We start from the raw sequence: 23,311 nt of genomic DNA, 5'->3' as shown, positions 1-23,311 counted from the left end.
TGTGCATAAAAAAAAAAGCTTGGGTGCAGTATTCACATTATCAATATCTACTCCGTAGCACTGAGGACGGTGTGAGGGATTGTTTAATGCCAGATATAAACTTAAAGCTCCTAACGGGCACCGAAAAAAAATCCGCCCAGTACTGGAATTTTACTTAATCTAATAGATTATATAATTTGTTTTCCAAAATTAAAATTATTAATTTATTGGTGAAACTTTAATATATGTTTAAACTAGCGGACCCGGCGATGGCGGAGCGGCGGCGTTGGCGAAATTCCTCATTATCAATTTCCATTATTAAAATAATAATTCAATACAACACTGTGTACCCGCGCAAGCGACGAAACCAAACTATATGGTTTGTTCTCGTAGCTCCACTGCTGCCCGTGCATCGCTCGATCGCCCGTTTCGTGCCCGTCGCTATACTGTACAATGCTTTTGTATACATCGCCGTCGCGCGGCCCCGCCATCGCTCAGCCATCGCAAGTTTCGTGCCCGTAGACTTGGTGTAAATCTCATCGATCTATTACCAATAATGGTGGTGGTGGTGGTAATAGATCGATGGTAAATCCACCACACACCCATCCATCCACAAAAGCAGACTATCGTCGTCTTTCCATTCGCCTTTTCGTGTGCTTGCATTAGAACAATTAAAACGTCTCATTAATTCTGATCAATTACAGAGCTACGAAATACAGAACTAACAGCTGGCACCGACGGAGCATTGCCGTCACGCCACTACCGCGAAACGATCTTGGATTTTATGAACGACGAGACCCGACTAATTTTAGAGTACCCTCGTTTGACGAGCGAACAAGTTAATTACATATGCAAGTTACTGTCGTCGTGTAATATGGATCGGACCGACGACCTCTGTGTGACGTTTCAGCGGGTATTGGAGACTTGTGTCCAGGATCACGACTACAACCTCACTGTTGCCACCAATGAAGACGAAACAAGGTTAGGTGGTTTTCAACACGTCATCTCGGATCTTCCCGATCCAATAACGGTGCTTTTAGGTACCTCAAGCGCCGGTCATTGTTCTCGTCGTACCCGTCGCTTGCGACGAAGGGCTCGACGAGTAAATTCTCTCGGATCTTCTCAGTGGGTCGCGTTTCCGATCCGGTGGTAGATTCTGCGAAGCACTGCTCTTGCTAGGATTCGTGTTAGCAACGTCGTCAGGCTTGAGCCCTGTGAGCTCACCTACTAGTTAAGGTTACGCTGAAATAGCCTCTCAAGGCTATCAGCTTAGGTAAAAAAAAAGTGGTTTTTATGATACCAGATCGTATCTGCTTAGTTCCTTACCTTTGTTATTGAGTTTATTTGGGAAATCTAATAATACAAAACGCAACCGTTATACTACACAATATGGACCTCATGTTTCAAGCACTTTTACTGGTGGCAGAATCTCTTGTGAGTCCGCATGAGTAGGTACCACCACTCTGCCTATTTCTGCCGTGAGGCAGTAATGCGGTCCGATTTGAAGGGTGGGGCAGCCGTTGTAACTATACTGAGACCTTAGAACTCATATCTCAAGGTGGGTGGCGTCATTTACGTTGTATGTGTCTATGGGCTCCGGTAACCACTTAACATCAGGTGGACCGTGAGCTCGTCCACAATCCTAAGCTGTAAAAAAAACTATGTCGTATATTAAAGACTAGCGACCCGCCCTCGCTTCGCTTCGGAAACATTAAAACACACATGAAATCAAAAAAATAAAATAATTTTTTTTTTAAAAAAAGTAGCCTATGTTCATCAGGGACAATGTCGGCTTCTAATGGAAAAAGAATTTTTCAAATCGGTCCAGTAGTTTCGGAGCCTATTCGAAACAAACAAACAAACAAATTTTTCCTCTTTATGATATTAGTATAGATAGCTGAACAAAAACCAAACAACTTTCCGTCATTAACACTATTAAAAAGTGAACAGAGAAAAAAAACGGCCATTATTAAATTAAAGTTGTTAAATAGCAACAAAACACAACAATAGCACATATATTATACACAAATCCATACTTTTTTGACACCGCCTGCACGCACAAAAAAGTGTCACGTTCCGCCTGAACCTGAGCGTGCAAGCGAGAGCACAAAACAAGCGATAGAGAGGCACGATCGACCCAAGCGTTAATATATCGAAAAAAAAAAGTAATTTTCAATTAAGCCCCTTCCTTGTATTATACAAAATAATAATAATTTTTTGTTTAAATCTATTTAAATATTTCAGTTGCGCTGTTTTAGAGAAGATACCCAGGGCTGGAAAACGAAATGCTGAAGCTGAGTAAGTATGATTCATTACAATGTATTTGTGTTAGCGTTTTATTCGGGCGAAGTAATTATTAACGACTACTTTATACAATCTGCTACGTACTATTAGTAAAATTATAATAATCAACGCAGGTTGGAGGGTAACGGTAAGCAGCGGCTTGGCTTTGCCCTTAGCACTGCTGACGTCCATGGGCGATGGTGACCATTCATCATCAAACAGTCCACGTCATTACGGTTCCTTCCGATCCATTAAGGGTTCTTTTAGGTACTTAAAGCACCGGTCACCGTCCTCATCGAACCCGTCGCTTGCGACGAAGGGCTCGACGAGTAAATTAACCCACAGGCACAGCCCACTGAGTTTCTCGTCGGATCTTCTCAGTGGGTCGCGTTTTAGATTCGGTGGTAGATTTTGCGAAGCACTGCTCTTGCTAGGGCCAGTGGTAGCAACACTCCGGTTTGAGCCCCGTGAGCTCACCTACAGGTCGAGGAGAAGCTGACATAGCCTCTCAAGGGTATCAGTAAGCTGATACGGGCCGTATGCTCGTCTGCCTACAAGGGCAATAAAAAAAGGAAATAATAATTATTACTCATTTACCTAAAGCTTATTAGGGTATTTCAGTTATGACACTTGTAATAATTTTTAGGGTCTCAGATTCGTCATCTAACAGTTGCGAGATGGATACCAGGAGTAGAGCCGAGGGAGAGCCGGGCACGTCCGGGTATGAACTCACGTACAATAAACATTAGTCTAGATAGTAGAAAAGCACGAATTAATTGCTTTTGTATTATTATTTTTTGGTTACCTCTTGCATGACACCATCCATATTTTTTTTGTTTTGTTTAATTTTTCAGTACCCCCCAGACAGCGTCGGAGCTTTTATTGCCTTTAAAACGAATCGATTTCAAACTCGGCTCGAACAGGTCGGACATTGACAGTGTCGGTGACAGTAAACCAGTCAAGCCGAAATATCGGCTGGGCAGGTGGCAAATAAAATTACTAAACGACATGTCCGTCCCGGTAAAGTGCAATAAGGCTTTGAAGTAAGTAGTTGCACCGAAAAAATACGTTTCCATTGCTGCTCGGCTTAAACAAGGTCATTCACCTCACTCCTAATTTTGCTTACCATTGCTTGTTATATTGAAAAAAATTCTAATGCAATTTAATAATAATAAGAGTATTAATATAATCTTCCCCCTTAATTTTAATCTTAAGGTAATCTTTGGCAGAATTATATTGCTTTCATTGTCGCGGGCTTTTTATACTCATTACTTCTGTCAGCAAATCCCACCCTACCTGGCTGAGCCTTTGCTCGCCCATCTGTCCTGGTGAAACTGGAAAGGCCTCCGGGCCACCAGTAATCTTTCAATCATTTAAAAAAAAACTCATTTACTTATAATGAAGAAGTCAGTAGACGTACTATCTATTTTAATAGTAGTAGTTTTATTTTTTCAAATGGAAAGGCAAAGGTATCACACCATACAGCTTAATCTTTTATATATAGTTTTTTTATTAAATATGATATTATGAAATGAAATGAAGCTGATTAATATGAAGCGTCGTGGCATGGCATGAAATGAAATGAATTAAAATGAGATGAGATGATATGGGATGAAATATAATGTCAATAAAATGGTGGTCGTTTACTGAGATTTTTTTCAGTGGACTTTTTGGAGGATCCCGAGAAATTACATCCAACGGCTTTGATTCATTCTCCCACATTTGTGTACCTTCACAGATATTAAACAGTTATCTATTTTAGGATGATGGAAAATATGGGATGGAACGGTGGAGCCCTGGGAGCGAGGGGCAATGGGATAACAGAGCCATTGGTACCTCAGCTCAGAATGGTGAGTGCATCATGACCCCCGCAACACACCTGATATGACATCGTCGATTTATTTGTCATTTTGTTTCACGAATATTTTTTTTCCTACCTATTCTGATAGCCTTGAGAGGCTATTTCAGCTTCTCCTTGACGTGTAGGTGAGCTCACGGGGCTCAAACCGGGAGAGTTGCTAACACTGGCCCTAGCAAGAGCAGTGCTTCGCAGAATCTACCACCGAATCGGAAACGCGACCCACTGAGAAGATCCGAGAAACTCAGTGGGCTGTATCTCTGGGTTGATTCTCTCGTCGAGCCCTTCGTCGCAAGCGACGGGTTCGACGAGAACGCTTCACTCTAATACCTTGACCTAATAAGGGATGGGCCACAGGCTCGATTGCAACAATGGCAAAAAGATCTCATCAGCATTCCGTAGACAGTAAATTGCCCCCCATCCGGGAATATCAGCACCGGCCCTGCAATGAACGTCAAACATGCGAATGTTGCCATTTAAAAAAAAAACTTTCAACCAACTTTTTAAATTTTTAATGTACTAGTAGTTCCTCAGTATTCGAAAATCGACTATAATTAATTGAAACTATAAGTTTGAACATGTTTACGGTTCTATTGTCAAAGACTTCTATAATCACGGATTTCGCCTAGACTACAGTATAGACAAATAATATTAAATACAAAACAATATTAATTTATTCTCAATTTGGCCACAGATTTTATACAATGACAAAAGTTTGACAATCAACAAAGAGTATAGGTGTTGTGTCAAATACATGATAGTGTGTGTAATGTCTTTTTATATTGATTGAATGTATTTTTTATGCATAATTAAAAAATATATTAACATTCTGCACTTCTTCTCTATATTCTTTATAAGTGTGGGAAATTTACTGGTGATAGGACTTCTTGTGAGTCCGCACGGGTAGGTACTACCACCCTGCCTATTTCTGCCGTGAAGCAGTAATGCGTTTTTCAGTTTAAAGGGCGATGCAGCCGTTATATTGTAAAACTGAGACTTAGAACTTATATCTCAAGGTGGGTGGCTCATTTACGTTGTAGATGTCTGAGCTCGTCCGCCCATTTAAGCAATAAAAAAGACCATATAATCCTCCGTCCGCGTAATTTTCGTAAAAAGGGCTACAAAGTTTTCGCTTCACGTGTTAATGTATAGATTCACGTATTCCAGGCATCAGGCACCGGCTTAGGGCACACGCCGTCTACATCTCGACCCGAACCCGCGACCAAGTCCGCCTTCAGACAGGACCAGCTAAACCTAATCCTGTACCTCCTGATTAACGACTTGGACGAAACGAAAGCTCACTACAAGAGGCAGCTGAAGAAGAAGGAGATGAGCTTCATCGATCACGCCCTGACAGCTGTCAATAACAGGCTCAAGTTCAATCTGTCGCAGCCGGAGGAGACGGGTCTAATGTTGAAGATCCTCGATCAGTTGGTCGGTGTGCCCCACGTGCGGTTTGTGGCTTTCGTCTCTAAAGACAGAAAGTGAGTGCATAATGTGATGTTAACTGGTTTTTTTTTTTCTAGGATTTTATGACCTGGTAACTAAGGCTTTTAAGTCATGTCTTATTTTAATTTATATTTTTGGTGTTATCATCATCATCATCATCAACAGCCCACAGTCGTCCACTGCTCATATATAGGACATAGGTCTCTAGGTAGGATAGGACATAGGACATAGGTCTCTCCCAATCCACACCACTGAGCACGGTCTGCGGCTCTCCTCATCCACTTCTTGCCGGCCACCGTGCGGAAGAAAAATGATAATATGAAATTTAGATGAAATGAGATGAGATGATATGGGATGAAATATTATAATGTCAGTAAAATGGTGGTCATTTACTGGGAATTTTTCAGTGGACTTTTTGGAGGATCTCGAGAAGTTACGTCAGCGGCTTTGTTTCATTTCCCCACATTTGTGCACTTTCACAGATATTAGACAGTTAATAAACTACCGTTATTACGCGTTTAAACCTGGAGACACACTAATTAGGCAAAATAAAACAAAGCACAGCTTCACTCCTCGCGTTCCCGCCAAAAAGTCCATGTTAACTCGTAGAATTCGTTCGGTACAGATTATCTATTATACAGGGTTGCCAGGAATAGATATGATAGATAACTTTACTCTCGGCAATTCGAAAAAAATTATATAATTTGCGTACCTAATTACTGTGGTGAGGTAGGGTATCGATTTTGAATTTCAGTTTAAAGAACTATATAGTTGGAACTTAGACCTCGTGGCTCGAGTAAGTAGCGAAATTCACACTGTGATGATATCTATGACCTACGCTAATCACGTAACACCTAACGATCTTTAGCTCGTTCATCCGTCTATGCAATCAAATGATAACTCAATAAAACTATTAATAAACTAACTGACCCGGCAGACTTCGTAGTGCCTCAATCGATAAATAAAATACCTAAGCTTTTGTATAAAAGAAACTTAAAACAAACGAAAGGAATCATTTGGATGGGGGACACACAAGGGAAAAACAAAATTGTTATTTTTATTTAATTCCGAGCATTTTCATATTTATCTAAACCTTTTAAACCTTCTCTGGACTTCCACAAATGATTCAAGACCAAAATTAGCCAAATCGGTCCAGCCGTTCTTGTGTTTTAGCGAGACTAACAAATAGCAATTCATTTTTATGTATATAGATAGATAAATGGAAGTTTTTTTGCTTCCTTTACAGGCAACTCAAAATTAAAAAGATCACTAAAACACATTCCTACGACGAGAAGATAAGTAAATCTATGATAAAGGACATCGCCGATACCATAATATCGGGCGAACAAACCGACTCACGCGTTACCAGCGATGTTTACAAGAAGATCTTGGATAGACTGATCCTGCCGTACGGCCCGAGTTTCTACCCGAAGAAAACGATAAACGAGTTATCATTCAAAACTACCATTTTGGTAGAAATAATGCAGTTCGCAAGGAGTTCCGTTATCGAGCGCTCGTTAAACTTCGAATCGACTTTGACTCGGTCCGAGAGAGCGTTTGTGAGTCAAGCCGTGCTACAGTTGAACAAACGAAGCGGGTCCTTGAAGGATTCCTTCCTGCGGCTCGTGTATACCGTGACGCAGGAGTGCGTCGGGAAGCTGTATTTAGATGCCGCCTTTGCCGACAATGACTAGTGAGTGTTTTTTGTTATATCAACTTAAGTTTTGTGTAAAGGTGTTACATCGTTAGTGATGTCCATGGACATCAATGTTGTCGGCGCTGAGACGGTGCATCGACCTTCAGTACGCACGGATCCTTTGCAGCTAAATAGGCAAGATTAATAGGTAAAATTAAAATTAAATAAAATATCTTTCTAAGCACTAGTTAATTTTGTGGATAGTTTATCTGTAATAATAGATGTTGCCATTAATAAGAATATCTCTTTGCAAACTGGTATCACCTTTATAATTGGCTGGTACTTTTAAAATTGAGGATTTGAATTTGGAACATCTGCCTATCTCTTTCGCTCGCACGCGTTACATTAGCCATGACGTCACAAAAGTTTTAAAGTCCCGTTTTCACTCAGATTTCGGATATGATAACGACTAGATTTTTTATTTATTTTTTTTATAATTTTAAATCTGATGTCCACGTTATTTTGTTTGTACAGCACCGTGGTCCTGCGCAAGATAAACAGGACCTTATTCAATGCCAACGAGAAACGTCCTTCTGAACTTAAGAAGGATAACAAGGCAATATACAGGAATCACGCTGTTGCCTACGATCCTATATTCGGAGAGCGTGACGAATCTGACAGTGTCGAGGAGGACGCGGGAGACTCCGAGAACCCTGATGCAGCGGAAGACGCTTCGCACGGAGCGTCCGCGTCCACTTCCGTAGCCGTAGCTCCGAATCCGGCAACACCGAGCCCGTCCCGCCCCAAAGGGAAAAAACGCAAAAACTACCAAAAAGTGTTGCTGTTGCCGAAAAATCATCCGGACGAGGTCCTCGATAACGGTTTCCTGCTCAAAATACATTCGGTGCTTGCCTCGAGGCCTACGGATTTGGACGATCAAGGCCTGAAATGCCACGGCATTTATAACGGCGGTTTGGTTCTGTGTTGCCACAGCGAAAACGGCTACTATTGGCTCAGGGAGGCCTGTGATGCGAACGAGATATCGGTGTTGGACGTGAAACGCGTCTCGACTGATAATAATATAAAAATGTCGTTGAAAATACACGTCGATAAAATGGTTAATTTGGATGTGGATTGCGCGTGCGGTCTGCTAAGATCCTTGACCGCGCACAATAAGGGTTTGCGCTCCAAGCGATGGTCCGTGGTCGGACGACAGCAATCCTACGAATTTAACTTCGTCCTGCTGACAATCGAGATAGACGTGAAATCGTTCAATTACCTACTAAATTCGGGATTCGTTTTGAACGCTGGCAATTATACGTACGAATTTAGTTATCTGTGCGATTGAATGTTGTAGTAGAAAAAAAAAATGAAAAAAAAAATTGAAAAAAATATATATATTTATGTATATAGTTTTTCGAACGTATTATTAAGATTAATGTAGTGTTATTGAATGTTTAGAATTATCTGCCGTCTATTATAAATTAGTATGAATATTTGTAGGTCATAAAAACATGGAGATATGATCGATTGATGTTGATAATGATAATTATTAATGTTCTTAATTTTTTAAGCTATAATATTGGCACTACTGTTTTACTGATACGATCGTCATGTTGGCACTACTTTATTCTTGGCTACAATAAATTACTGGCATGATCTGGGTGAAATATAAAAAATAAAATAGGAACGATTGAAAAATGAGTTGGATTGTAACTTCATAATAAAATATCTCTTTTGTTTTTGTGATCTAAGTCTTGTTTACAAGGGTCCTTCCTTCGATACGATAATTTTGACATAATATGTCGACATAACAAGTGTAGGTTTCGTCATTTACACATGACGACGTTAGAGCCATATTCCAACATTTGATACCGTAATGATTCTAGCGCGATTATTATTTTTCGTCAATTTAAAACGAGAATTTTAAAAATGAAAACAGCAAATAACCGCTGTGCACTTTTTGTAGTGGCTCGATATCGGCGACTCTATCGGGACCGATATATCGTGTCGGCTGATATAAAAACGTTTTTAATCCTTCAAGATTCAATAACAAACCGGATTGAAAAGTTTAGTTTTCAGAACGAACCCTAATACTTTTTTTTACGAGTTTTCAGATCAATAATGAAAAATTTAGGAAAAATAAAACCTAAAGAAAAAATTTACTACAGTCGAAAATTATTTATTAAGCAGCATATTTTTTTTTTTAAATACGGAAAAGCAACGTTTACATAAAATTTTACATAAAAGAAAAAGATCTTGTAAGCATTTTTTCTTTTTTCAATAATCTAAATATATTTCAATATTAAGAAGTAAAAAAAAAACTAACTTCACGATTCCTGTATTTTTGTAAATGAAATTGATCATACTTCAGTATAAATACGTAAAAAAACAATATAATTACCAAATAACTTAGATATTTCACTTAAATTTAAATCCTTAGTATCTAAAGCGAAAGTACTAACTACATTTAATACTTTTTCTAAATTTTACCAGCTCCGAAAGCACGGTCTTTTTAAACTAATTTAGAACGAAAATGGAAAAGCATGAGTAGTTAATATGTATATATTTATATATATGTATTAAAACAACAGTGTCTTTTCTCGGCTTTAACTTTCCTAATTGTATTTTTTATTTATTTATGGAGTTACAGGGATGCTGTTAACGTCTAGGGAGACTAAAATAAAAACAAAACGAGTGATAAACGTAGAGGATAAGGGCTTATGAGGGTTGAAAAAAAAAAGTAAAGTATTGCCAGATGTTAAAATTCTTTTGGTAGAAAAGTAAAAAAAAAAACGGTAACTAAGTAAATGTTATTTAATTTTTAGGATTTTTTTTTATTGGTTAACAAAAGTAGTGTTGTTGTTTTTTTACTTTAATTACCAATTTCAAAGATAATATTTTGTATCTTTTTTTTCTTTTAGTAATTAAATACTTGTTTCGAAATTCGAATGTTAAAGCTAACTATACGCGCGGCGACAATGATTTTCTTCAATATCATTGATAGCGCTGTGGCAAAGAAAGCCGGACGTGTGCTACCCACCTTATTTTTAACACACGATGACGTCACTATTGAAAGAACTATTCTCATTCGTTTTTAACGCAAAAAAGCTCGGAGCTTAAATTTCTAAATGACGTCCATCCGTGAGAACTTGAAAGTCTTGTCGCCGTGCTTTGGAAAACAAGTGCCAAACCACAGATCACATTGTTTCTATGATCTGTGTGCCAAACGTATTCGTCGAAATTACGACGTAAAAAAATAACGATTTTAAACAGTAGCCAGTATGTATATAGTCTGTATTCATTAGGTATATAACCGATATATGTACATATAGAGTACGTTTTAAGAAAAAAAAGAAAAAATTAAAAAAAAAAGTGGTAAGTCCCAAAAAACTCGATATCATGGTCGACTCTATTCGTATCAAAAATACGGTTCATAATCCTTTGATCGCAGTGTAAGATCGAAATGATAAAAAAAAGATTAAGTCGATTACCATACTAAAACTAAAGAGTCTTTCACGGATCGAAAACCCTAAATTTCGTCAATGCACATCACTAACTTCGATTCAATATGGTATGTCTATTATCTACACTAAGTATTTACGTAAGAAGTATTCAAATGCGTTCTACGTGTTAGTGAAGGGTCTGTGAAAATTAAAAAAACATTGACAAGTGTCCGTATTGATTCCGTATTCGAATATAGTAAACTAATCTATACTCGGGGCTGCCACACACAAAAAAAATGTAGGTTTTAAGTCAGTGTATTAGGTATACGTTGAGCATTCGAATTTTAAATGCAGTCAAGATATTAAGCGAAACGCTCACTTAACGATACCGGATTTAATATTAACATCGGCTATCGAAAAGACTGTGTTGTACGCTTAATTATTTCATATTGAAATATATATATATATATGCGTGTTATATATTAATAAGTGTAAATTTAACTTTAAATAAAGCTGTTTGTATTCAATAAGGGCTATCATCTAAATACACTGTGTATTGAAGTTATTAAAAGACAATGAAAATTCAATCAAATTTATTTTAAGGAGCATTGCGCTAAATGGACTGCTGATTTAAAATATCCAGTCTTGTGCAACTATTGTATACAGACAGCTATTCGAACAATGAGTTGTGAGCTATTTATTTATATATATATAAATTGTGTACATAATGTATGTATATTTTATATACGGCCTAATTTACGGCCAGTGCCATATCTCGTGTTCCGTGCTCCTTGAGTTTGACTTTCGGACGTTTTGAGGTCGTGGCCCGGAATTGACCGGTTTATCATTCACGGGATCGCTATGGCATGACCGGGGGCCCTAGTACCGTCTTTAGAAATACTTCAGTGCGCTTAGTGCGAGTTTTTTAACATTCTCGATAGCGTAAAAGTTAACTCATATTTGTATGGATTTGGAATGTTTCCCTACGTTTGCCGCTAGGGGCGCTGTTCTAACTGCATACAAATTTGAGTTACGAGAACGTTAAAAAACTCACACTAAGCACACTGAAAGAATAAAATAAAGAGTCTCTGGAACATTCTGTGAGTAGTTATTATATATTGACGTTGTCAATAACTTGAACGAAAAGGAAGTTTCAAGGTAGCTTCCTGATTGTATATGGTGGTTGTGAATGCTATTTGATGGTGAAACTAATTGGATTTGGACAGTTTTGCCAAGGCATTGACTTGGCGGTCAACGTATTAGGAATGTGAGTGGAGTTTTTAGGAGTGTCCGCTATGTGACGCGGTATTTTTAAGCTCTTAACAGAGCAGTGGTCGGTTATTATTGTCCACGAAATGACCAGCCAATATTGGGCCAATGTGCTGGCTGACACGATTGTTGGCATATTTGTCGGGTCCTATTGTCGTAATCGTTTTGATTATGTACACGAGAATGTGTTTGTTTATAGACTAATTCTCTACTAATAATAAGGTATAATATAATATTTAGTAGGAAAAATTCCACGCTTAATATTACGTTCGTAAGGCGAGTAATTATGGTCGCGCGGTCTTGCAATATGGCAAAGTGTAACCGCTGTTACAGTTTTTCTACGAGTCACTTTAGATTCATTCGCGAAGCAGTTGCCCTTGAGTTGTTAGGTCTCCTCTGGAGGCGCTCGGGTGGCTATTAGCTAATCCAATCTCCTGGCTGAGCCTTTGCTCGCCCACCTGTCTTGGTAACCTGTCTTGGAAACTGGAAAGACCTCCGGGCCACCAGTAGTACTTGATAAAAAAGTCATTTATGTCGCCTTATGAACGTAGATTAAAACGCTTGTTGACTCGAACCGAAACATAATATCTACTAATGAGTATTCTAGAAACCATAAACAACTCAATAGGTGCATTAAAACCTAGCCTTGATTTGACCATAAACAGTAGAAGCCCAGAAATTTGAGCTCAGTCGTCACATCGATATGTTCCGGTTCGTCTTGGTGAGTGTCGACGCTTATTAGAATAATCATTGATAGACACGAGAGCATAATATTTTTACAATACTAGGATCATGAAAATATTAAATATCACCTAGTCTACATTACTGATCGCCTAAGAATAGTTTCTTTCGGATCACAAGTACAAAATCCGGATTTAGGGTACTTGTAATATCAACAACAAATATATCAACTAATATATGACGAATTCGAATTAAAAAGAGTATTTTCTTAATTAGCCACACACGGTCCATGTACGTCGATATATGAGCACTTTGAATATAGAGATAGAAGCCATTACTACAAGTCGTCTGGTTTGTTAACAATTGTGCTTTTTTTTATTGCTAAGATGGGTGGACGAGATCACAGACCACCTGGTGTTAAGTGGTTATTGGAGCCAATAGACATCTACAACGTAAATGCGCCACCCACCTTGAGATTTATGTTCTAACGTCTCAGTATAGTTACAACAGCTGCCTCACCCTTCAAACCGAAACGCATTACTGCTTCACGGCAGAAGTAGGTAGGGTGGTGGCACCTACTCGTGCGTGTAAAATTAAAGTTAGCTTGTGATCGCGTTTGAGCTTGTGCTTTTTTCATTCACACCCTCATCAGAATATCACGCGCGTACCACGTTGAAGGTTCTTTTTTATTGCCTTTGTAGGCAGTCGAGCATACGGTCCATCGGATGGTAAGTGGTTACCGTTGCTAATGGAAGTCAGCAATGCCAGGGGCACAGCCAAGTCGCCGCCTACCATTGAGCATCATAGTGCTCCGAAAACACCGTGGAGGGACAGTCTGGATCAAAAGCAATAGGTTGGTACTTTGAGATTAAGCCACGAAGTCGTCGTGGCCTAAAGGATAAGACGTCTGGTGTATTCGCGCACCAAATTTTCTAATCGAATACGTATTCAACAAATGTTCACGATTGACTTCTTGAATTGAGCATATAGACGTGAAAATGTGAATGCCGCCATCCATCGTAAGACTCGGGGTTTATCTCTCAATGTAAATCTATATTAAATTATTGTACTTAGATGCATGCTTTGCTTTGCAACGGCGTATACGGCTCGTGTGTAGCCAACTAACTCTAGTCTTTAGTACTAATTTCAGACCACAAAATATCGGCTATTAAATACTAGGTATTAAATATGTACTAAGATATTTTTTACAAACAATATTACGTATTATTCAACGAAAAAAACTAAAGTTTAGGTCATCTTTGAGCAGAGCACCGACGCTGTTGGAAGTACAAAAAAATAAAAAATAAATTCATTAAAAAAAAGCTTTCTCTGTCTATCAATGAAAGCTTATTAGGTTAAGGACCCTTAGTCGATGTTGTATAAGATCGCTTATATTAGTTTGTACGACTGTTGTATTTTAATTGCGTTATATAATTATGTATTATTAACCTCTGAATTACTGACAATGTTCTTGTTTCAATCTCTAGCTGTAACCACGGGAGTATGACTCTAGTTAGATAAACTTCGCCAAGCCCGCTGACTTAAAATGATCTTACACTATCGCCACGCTATCAAGGCCGTTTTGACATTACAATAGTGCTGTGAAATGACAATTTGTTCTCGAAAAAAAAAGAATGAAATCTATAAGTTCTTATTGCAAGTACTTAGTACCTGATTAAAAAGGTTTAATTTAAAACAAAACTATAAATGCTTACTTAATATACTTGAACGATCTGAATATTGGAATGAAAATGAATATACCTACTTTATATGCACACAAGAAACAAATTAATACAAAAATAGGTCAAAAAAAGGTGCCACACCAGAGTATATGTATTTAATGCCAGCGATCCTATAGAGCTATGTGGTAAATAAGTACACCAATAATTATAATGTTATAAAAAAAAGTTGTTCGCGGGACGCTAATATATAATAGTTTAGAAATCGATTAGATATCGATCGATAGAAATAAATTACAAATTTTGTGTCCTAATAAAATACATTCGAGAAATTTTATGACCAACTGCACATCACTATTGGCAATAAAGAACAGCGATTTGCTCCTTCAAATGTTATTACTATTAATAGGAAACTTCATGAGTGGACAAACGTCAAAATTGCCATCATAGCGTGCCGGTAGTGTAGTGGATTTACAAGATTAGCGTGTACCGTATACTTTATCGAATTTTGACAGCATGATCGAAATAGGTTTAATGTTACGACATCGATCATTTCATTACCAAAACTATAAATGTCACTGAATCAGTTGCCAGTATTAAAAAAAATCAATAACCGAGATCCTGGATCCTCACCCCTCCTGGCTGAACCTTTGCTCGCCCACCTGCCCTGTTGAAACTGGAGAGGCCTTCGGGCCAGCAGTAATTCTTCTAACATAAAAAAAACACACTGCAAATAAACGAATAACTTTACATAATTCTGATTAACACAAATAAAGCCTGCTCCCTACGCATGAAATAAGTTTTTAAGTTATTGCAAAACTTTTATCGCGGGCTTTGAGCGCGGTGACCGAATCAAGAAATTTCGTAACGAAAATAAAACCTACCATGTAGCTCGCGTTCAACACATTGCGCTTGTGTAGTATTTGTGAATAAGTACGTGGCGTGACGTCGCACTGCATACGCATCATGAAAAGTCTGCCCATCTCTCTCTCGCGTGGTCTAGCTTATGAGTGTGAAAGGGACAGTAATTTTTTTGCTTTTGTTAATGTTTATAAACATAGCGTGATCTTATTCTATTAATGTTTTAATATTAAATTATTATTGTCTAATTACAATTGCATAAGTTGATAAAAAAATGTTATTCAATAGCTTTACAGCGGCAGCATCAAGTGCCACACGTGTTTTTTTTTATCGTAAAAAATTAGCGATGGGCATGGTCAATAACGCTAAATCTATATGTTTTTTGACCGATTTCAAAAATGTGGCGTATGTTTATTTACAGGTTTTTCCGGCTGTGATTTTATTTAGTGTTTAGATTCATCTTATTTTATGGGTTTTTTATTCCATTACATTTGATTTATAATAATAATAAGCGCGCAAATTAATACGTAAGATAAAGTTGCTTGCACGAAGTCGCCAGAAAAAAATTACTTGGAGTACAAAGTTCCGTGGTTATTTTTGTCTATATTCATCGCTACAGTTAAATATCCCTGTTATATTCCCCACATTTTAAGGCCTAATCAGTAATATTTTAAGGTAATAAGTTTCATCAGTAGATATTGTAAAAATTCTATGTATTATTATAATAATTGTTCTCTTCGAAAACTACGCTCCAGTTTTAAAAACTATATTCAATCCGCCATTTCTTTTTCGACCCAGGCTGACATTTTGGAACATAGTCTCATTACGTCATGAACCTCCGGAGGGGTCGGTCGTGCGTTGTTCCAAAATTGTTTTCATTACGACTACCATTCTGGCGAACAGGGTTATGTATTCATGAAAAGACTTCCCGTTTCAACGTATGAGTTTCGTTTTTTTTAATATTATACATATATATTGTAATCCACGTCCTTCCATTGTAAATACAATAAGTTGTTAATTATAATTAGTTTTTAATTAGAAATTATTTTATTCCTAAAAAAAAAAACAATATTTTTTATCAATGTACCTTTGTATGTAAATATAATTAGGATTATTTTTACTAATTACGAAGAACAGTTCCTCCAGTTTTATGCTCAATTTTTACGACGACACATTGAATATATCATTATTTTTTTATTCCGACGTCCAGCAATGAAGACCCAATTTTTTTTATGTAGGTGTAAGAGCTTACCACAGCCCATCTGGTACTAAGTGGTTACTGGAGCCCATAGACAACTACAACGTAAATGCGCCACCCACCTTGAGATATAAGTTCTAAGATCTCAGTATAGTTACAACGGGTGCCCCACCCTTCAAACCGAAGCGCATTACTGCTTCACGGCAGAAATACACAGGGTGGTGGTACCTACCCGTGCGGACTCACAAGAGGTCCTACCATCAGTAAAATTTAATATTAATTAATTTTAATAAGAATTAATATTCGAAATTTTTACCATTAACTCATTGGGTTAGAGTTATTCATATAATAAAAATGAAGCAAGCGTCGCTACTGGCTATATAATGTAAGTGCATTCGAGTAGGTACCACAATCCTGCTTATTTTAATGACAATAATATGACAAATGCGGATTATCAAAACATAAAGGAGAGGCGTGAAAAGCTGTTTGATATAAGCGACATTTTTGCAACTTTGCAGGATTTAAAGTTTAAAATTTGGAAAAAAAATGTTTTAACAAAAAATATCTTCAGCTATTTGAATTGGGTAAATTTTATTGAAGTTTAATTAAAAACATCGAATTTTTTTTACTAATACATTTAGTATTATTTAAAAACATAATAATATATCTTTAATTACAAAGGTTGCGTATTAAAAAAAATGTCACTTAAACCTAAAATAGTTTTTCACTCCTCGAAGAGGCTTAGATTGACGACGATGATGTGTCCAATTAATTATATTCTTTGGTACATATTTGTACCCACATAAAACACATAATATGTGGACATTACAAAACTGCTATTACTACCAAAGAAACAAGTAATTTTTATTTTTTACAAATTTTAATACACCGAAACATGTAAAAGTAAAAATTTATTTCGAATTATAAATTCACAGAGCAACGGGTCCTTCCGAATACGATTAAAATTGCATCTTAAATTATCTAAATAACATGAAAACATCTAAAATTCACGTTCGGTGACGCGGTAATCCAGAGATAGAGGCAATAAGCCATTTTTCAAAGAAATAGTCGGAAAAACCGCGAAAATTAGACGTTTTTTTTTTGGTCGATCCTTCTAGAAAGAAGGTTGCCTAAGACGCGGTAGCGTGTCTTTATACGTCACCGTACTAGTGAAGATCATTGCGCCTTGACCGCTTAAAAGTGAGTAACTTGAAAACGTTTACATCAGCCTTTCCCAAAGTGGGCGATAAAGCCCCCTTGTGGGCGCTGCATGCCTAAGGGGGGGCGGTAAGAGACCCAGAAAAATACGGGGGCGTTGTGTAGAGGTTTGGGAGACAATTTGTAATAACATCTAGGAGGACTCTTAAACACCGACTGAGCTATTGTTATAGTGGTTTGTAACTAGATGAAAAAATGGGGGCACTAAAATTGAATTTATTCTCAAAGTGGGCAGTAGACAAAATAAGTTTGGAAACTACTGGTTTACATCTAAACACAAAAAAAACAGACCACATGTACCAATGCTTAATGTAAAAAACTATATTCGATTGATGAACTTAATAGAAAAAAAAAACTGGTTTAAAATATAAACAAGCAAAACACACTTATATAGCAAATGGAACTAACAATTGTTTTGATTTTTTTATCATGTTGATACCGGCCGAGATATTACAGCGAAGTTATAAAGTTATTAAATGTCATCGGTCTTTGACGCGTGCGTAAATTGTCAAGTCAATCGGTCGTATTGAAGCCTGAAATTGTCGTTCAGAGCTTCCGTTACAAACAAACGTAAGTACATATCAAACTAAGGAAAAAATCGCCGTGAATTTTAGATGATTTTTCAAAACTATGAATTAAGTCATCATTTACAACCATTAAGATTAATTTCATTATAAATATTGTTATTTGTCGAGGTCCATAATGGCGCCTTTGAAACTGATGGAGCAATAGGTTTAAGAGAAACAGCAAAATATCAGCCAGGCGCATTATAATTATTTCACTCCCATCGTACACAAATAATTTATTCTGACTATTGCAAATACACTTGAATACGAAATACGGTCTCATGAATGTAATCTGAATAAAAAAACTTTATTGTAACGAAAAAGGAAAAAAAAAAAATCTCAGTTAAATCTATTTTACTATAGTTCTATTGCTTAATCTATGATTCACTGAACCTCAATTCGTTTTCGTAGTTTAAGTATGTCATGTACATATTATTTTTATTTTAAATTTATTAATTTCAAACACACGATATTTTTTAAAGACTCCTACTAAAAAGGAGGTTTTATAATTTCTTTTTTTTTTCTATGATATCACTTACAACAAGAATATTATTCCGATAACTTTTGGCGGTCATGATTGAAGTAAAAAAAAGTCAAAGTTAATCTGTGTTTAATAATTTTCGTAAAAACATTAAAACTCATTGAATATGTATTCGTGATTATTTAATATTAATATTTCAAAAATGAAAAACTGCGTTTTTCTGCTTGTTCATCTTTGTCTGTCGTTCGATAATTGTATAATTTTTGAAACTCAAGTTAGAAACTGATAAATCGTTTAAAACAATAGTATGTTCGGATATTTTTTTACTAATTTAAGGGTAAATGGTAATAATGGATGGAATAACGTGAAATTACCCGAAGATGGGACACGAAACACGCCAAGGGAACCTAATAGCGTATAAAGACCAATAGATGGCGCTGCATTACAAGTAGAAGTTTGATTTTTGTTTTGATTAGTTTTTTAATTAATTACTGTAAATTTTATATATATTTTGAGTTGTACAATATTATTATTGCATATTATTTTAAAAATATTTATAATAATATCCGTAAGGTAATCGTTAAAGAGCAATTTGTAAGGAAATTGTGAATCGCGCTATGAACAATTTTATGTTTCTTAAGTATATATACAATTCAAGAGTATCATCTAATGTACTTGCTTCGGCAGTACATATACTAAAATTGGAACGATACAGAGAAGATTAGCATGGCCCCTGCGCAAGGATGACACGCAAAATCGTGAAGCGTTCCACATTTTTTGAACAATTTCATCTATTTCTAGACAAGTCCTGTGAACTTCCTGAAAATAAGTATCACCACACTATTCATTAAAGAAGCAGCAGCCCTTAAGTTGTTAGGTCTCTTTTGAAGACCCTCGCCAAAGCTGTTAGCAATTCCCATCCTGGCTGAGCCTTTGCTCGCCCTTCTTCTGTCCTGGTGAAATCGGAAAGGCGTCGGATCCACCAGTAATCCTACATTTCAAAAAAATTACCACCACTCTGTCTATTTCTGCCGCGATGTAGTAGCGCATTCAAATACATACATAGTTTAAAAAAAACTAACAAAATACGCTTTTATAGAAAATCCAACTAAAAAATAGTAAATAAATTTTAATAAATTTGAATTAAAAATAGTGTAAGAAAAAATGATTTTATTGTAAAAAAACGTCCTTCATTTTTTAGTTGATTTTCAATTTTTACAAAAAAAAAATTTCAATTTTTTCTTTAAGTATTGAATTGTCATCGGTCCTTAATAGGTATAACCAAATTTCGAGTTAATCCGACGTTCTGAAGGGGGTCAAAATCATGTACAAAAATTACGCTACATACTAACATACATACGTCTGAAGCTAATAAAAGCGTATTAAAAAGGGACAATCGTACTGTAGAATTGACATTTAGAGCATGTCTCAAGGTGAGTGATGGCATTTCCGTTGTTGATGCCTATAGGGTCTGAGATAGACCTTGTAAAAATAAATGGGCTTACAATAACAACAAGCTAAGACAAACAAAAAACACGTCGACAGGTGAAAGGCTATTTATTTGAAGCGACATTTGTGTCATTTTACAGGAGCCATTTAAAGTTAAAAATTTGGAAAAAAATATCACAACAAAAAAACTCCTTCACCTATTTGAATTGAGTAAACTTAATTGAGATTCAACTAAAAACATCGAACTGTTGATACTAATCCAAATAGAAGAACCTTTAATCTATCTATCAATCTATATATATAAAAATGAATTGTTGTTCGTTAGTCTCGCTAAAACTCGAGAACGGCTGGACCGATTTGGCTAATTTTGGTCTTGAATTATTTGCGGAAGTCCAGAGAAGGTTTAAAAGGTAGATAAATATGAAAATGTTCGGAATTAAATAAAAATAACAATTTTGTTTTCCCTTTGATGTGTCCCCCGTCGGACCGATTCCTTTTGTTTGTTTTAAGTTTATTTTATACAAAAGTTTAGGTCTTTTGTTTATCGATTGAGGCATTACGAAGTCTGCCGGGTCAGCTAGTTACAAAGATAAAAGTCGCATAAATCTAATTGACTTTCATCCCTCGACGTTAATTCATTACTATAATCAACTTCCGAAGTCTCCAAAGATAATTTAGATTAAATCATTAGTAACAATTAAGTAAAAGGGGAATCAGTAAATATCTTTAAAAAAATGCAATATTCATTGCTGTCGCCATGTTTAAATATATTCTTTTTTTGAAGTTATACTTCTTTAGGCGCGTTATGAAAAATTGATGAGAATGAAATTTTACGATGCCCGCGCACCGTGACACAAAATTAACAGAAATGAAGTTGCCCACTAAATCGCTCATTACAATACGACCGATGTAACTTGGCAAGTCTGAATATAGCCGCAGGTGAACTTTCCGAACCGTACCGAGAATTACCGAATTTATACGATGTCAAGAAAAGGGATGTCCAATATGCGTGTTTGAGGATGTCGTTTAATCGATTTTTTTTCAAATTGATTAAAATTTTAATAAATAAAAATTAATAAAAATAGAGTATAACTTCTTACGCGCGTACATAAGTACACGCACCCTTTTTTTATTTATTTGTTAAATCAACACTACAAAACATCTATAGCACAGTATATAAAAAATGGGTAAAGGAAAACCAAACAAGATTCCATTCCATTATGCAATTAAATAATTTGCCATATAAAAATACACTATCCAAACCATGATTACTTATATCAAAAAAATATACTTAAGTGATTTTACCGAAATGAGTTAACGATCCATGATGACGCCCCAAACATCTTCCGCCTACTCCTTCCCAAGTTTCTCCTTGCGCCCCGTACCTTTCTTAGAAAATATTTAAATAATAGATGAATGTTGCATTTTATGTAATCGATGTTTGAATAAATGTCTGTGTCAATTGTGTTCTTTTATTGTTTTATTACATTTGTTCTTTATAGACTATATTAATTGTTAGCTACAAATATTTGTCGTTACTCTGAATCACAACTAATCCTTAGTGTGGTAAGTATCCTATCTAACTTCCTATTTTCAATATCTTCACTCCAGCCATGAGCGGGCCCTACGTTCTCTCTCTCAATAGCCTATTAATTCGTTGTCCCCAGGACTATTACTAACCGTTGCACGTTTAAGTTAAGGGTTCGGCGAATGCTGTTGGAAAAGTTAGCGGAATCGTCATGAACTTATTAAGATGAATTTATTTGTTAAGGAAATTTATTAATATATTCCTTTTAATACTGTATGAACTATTATATGTATGTATGTGTGTATATATGTATGTATATGTGATGTTGTATATATGTATATAAAGTTTTTTTGTATGTATTCGTAACTTAATCTAAATTTCATTGCACCACCACTATTTACTCTGCACTACCTTTGGTTGACTGGTAGAGAATGCCTTAGGTGTTAAGTCCGCCAATGTAAATTTTACATGAAGTGTAATAAATAAAATAAATATTATGATTTTAATGCCATTTAAATATTTTGTCCTACTAAATTTGAGAACCGTTAGTGTCTCAACGGCAAGGACATTAATCTGTGTCTGGCTAAAAGCGCCTCTATCTGTGAGTACGGAAACCTGTGTGCTTAGTGCGAGTTTGTTTAACTTCTCGATATCGTAAAAGTTAACTCAAATTTGTATGGAGTTGGAACAGCGCTCTTAGCGGCAAACGCAGGCAAACGTTCCAACTCCATACAAATTTGAGTTAACTTTTACGCTATCGAGAACGTTAAAAAACTCTCACTAAGCACACTGAAAGAACTTTGCATATTTCATATTAGCAGAGGTCGTTATCGAAGGCGATTTTTTTTTATGGCTTAAATGAGTGGACGAGCTCACAGCCCACCTGGTGTTAAGTGGTAACTGGAGCCCATAGACATCTACAACGTAAATGCGCCACGCACCTTGAGATATAAGTTGTAAGGTCTCAGTATAGTTACAACGGCTGCCCCACCCTTCAAACCGAAACGCATTACTGCTTCACGGCTGAAATAGGCAGGGAGGTGGTACCTACCCGTGCGGACTCACAAGAGGTCCTACCACCAGTAATTACGCAATTTATAATTTAGCGGGTTTGATTTTTTTTACACGATGTTATTCCTTCACCGTGGAAGTCAATCGTGAACATTTGTTAAGTACGTATTTCATTAGAAAAATTGGTCCCCGCCAGCGGGATTCGAACACCGGTGCATCGCTACATACGAATGCACCGGACGTCTTATCCTCTAGGCCACGACGACTTCAAATTACATTGTTTACTACCAGGCAAGCCGCTTCCTTCACTGTGCAAGCTCCATTGATATGTCAACGAGCTTTTAAATATTTAATTGAATCATCCACTGTTACAATCCCAGATAACACCGCACTGTCTCTTTCACGCTTTCTTGCAATCGTCAGTTAAAAAAATGAAATAAAGTCGGAACGTTTACCTTCGATACTTTATAAAATACAAATCGAAAATTTCCAATTGAACAAATCGTTTATTTGACAACAAGCAAAACCGCTTTAAAAGTGAACAGAACTAAATAAAGAAAGTGTGAAAGAGACAGTGCGGTGTTATCTGGGATTGTAACAGTGGATGATTCAAATATAATATTTAAAAGCTCGTTGACATATCAATGGAGCTTGCACAGTGAAGGAAGCGGCTTGCCTGGTAGTAAACAATGTAATCGCCTTCGATAACGACCTCTGGG

General features: G+C 36.5%; 1 protein-coding gene and 1 non-coding gene across 6 annotated transcripts in view; both read left to right on the top strand.

Moving 5' to 3' along the window:
- LOC101742758 (uncharacterized) overlaps positions 1-21,522 on the top strand; it is a 32,650-nt gene extending 11,128 nt beyond the window's left edge. For all 5 annotated transcript variants that reach the window (XM_004933200.5, XM_012696464.4, XM_038015818.2 and 2 more), the window contains 8 exons: positions 684-960; positions 2,224-2,277; positions 2,909-2,983; positions 3,117-3,305; positions 4,025-4,112; positions 5,288-5,604; positions 6,816-7,262; positions 7,740-21,522. In XM_004933200.5, coding sequence (XP_004933257.1) covers positions 764-960; positions 2,224-2,277; positions 2,909-2,983; positions 3,117-3,305; positions 4,025-4,112; positions 5,288-5,604; positions 6,816-7,262; positions 7,740-8,553 — 2,181 coding nt within the window. In that variant the 5' untranslated portion in view covers positions 684-763 and the 3' untranslated portion in view covers positions 8,554-21,522. The remainder of the gene's footprint in view (positions 1-683; positions 961-2,223; positions 2,278-2,908; positions 2,984-3,116; positions 3,306-4,024; positions 4,113-5,287; positions 5,605-6,815; positions 7,263-7,739) is intronic.
- LOC119629979 (U6 spliceosomal RNA) lies at positions 19,276-19,382 on the top strand. The gene has a single exon (XR_005245821.1). It is a non-coding gene; the product is annotated as a U6 spliceosomal RNA (small nuclear RNA).
- Positions 21,523-23,311: the final 1,789 nt, after the last annotated feature.

Source organism: Bombyx mori, chromosome 2 (genome assembly GCF_030269925.1).
Source record: "Bombyx mori chromosome 2, ASM3026992v2".
Classification (NCBI taxonomy): domain Eukaryota; kingdom Metazoa; phylum Arthropoda; class Insecta; order Lepidoptera; family Bombycidae; genus Bombyx; species Bombyx mori.
The sequence above is the reverse complement of the archived record's forward strand: the minus strand, read 5'-3'. Positions and strand labels throughout refer to the sequence as shown.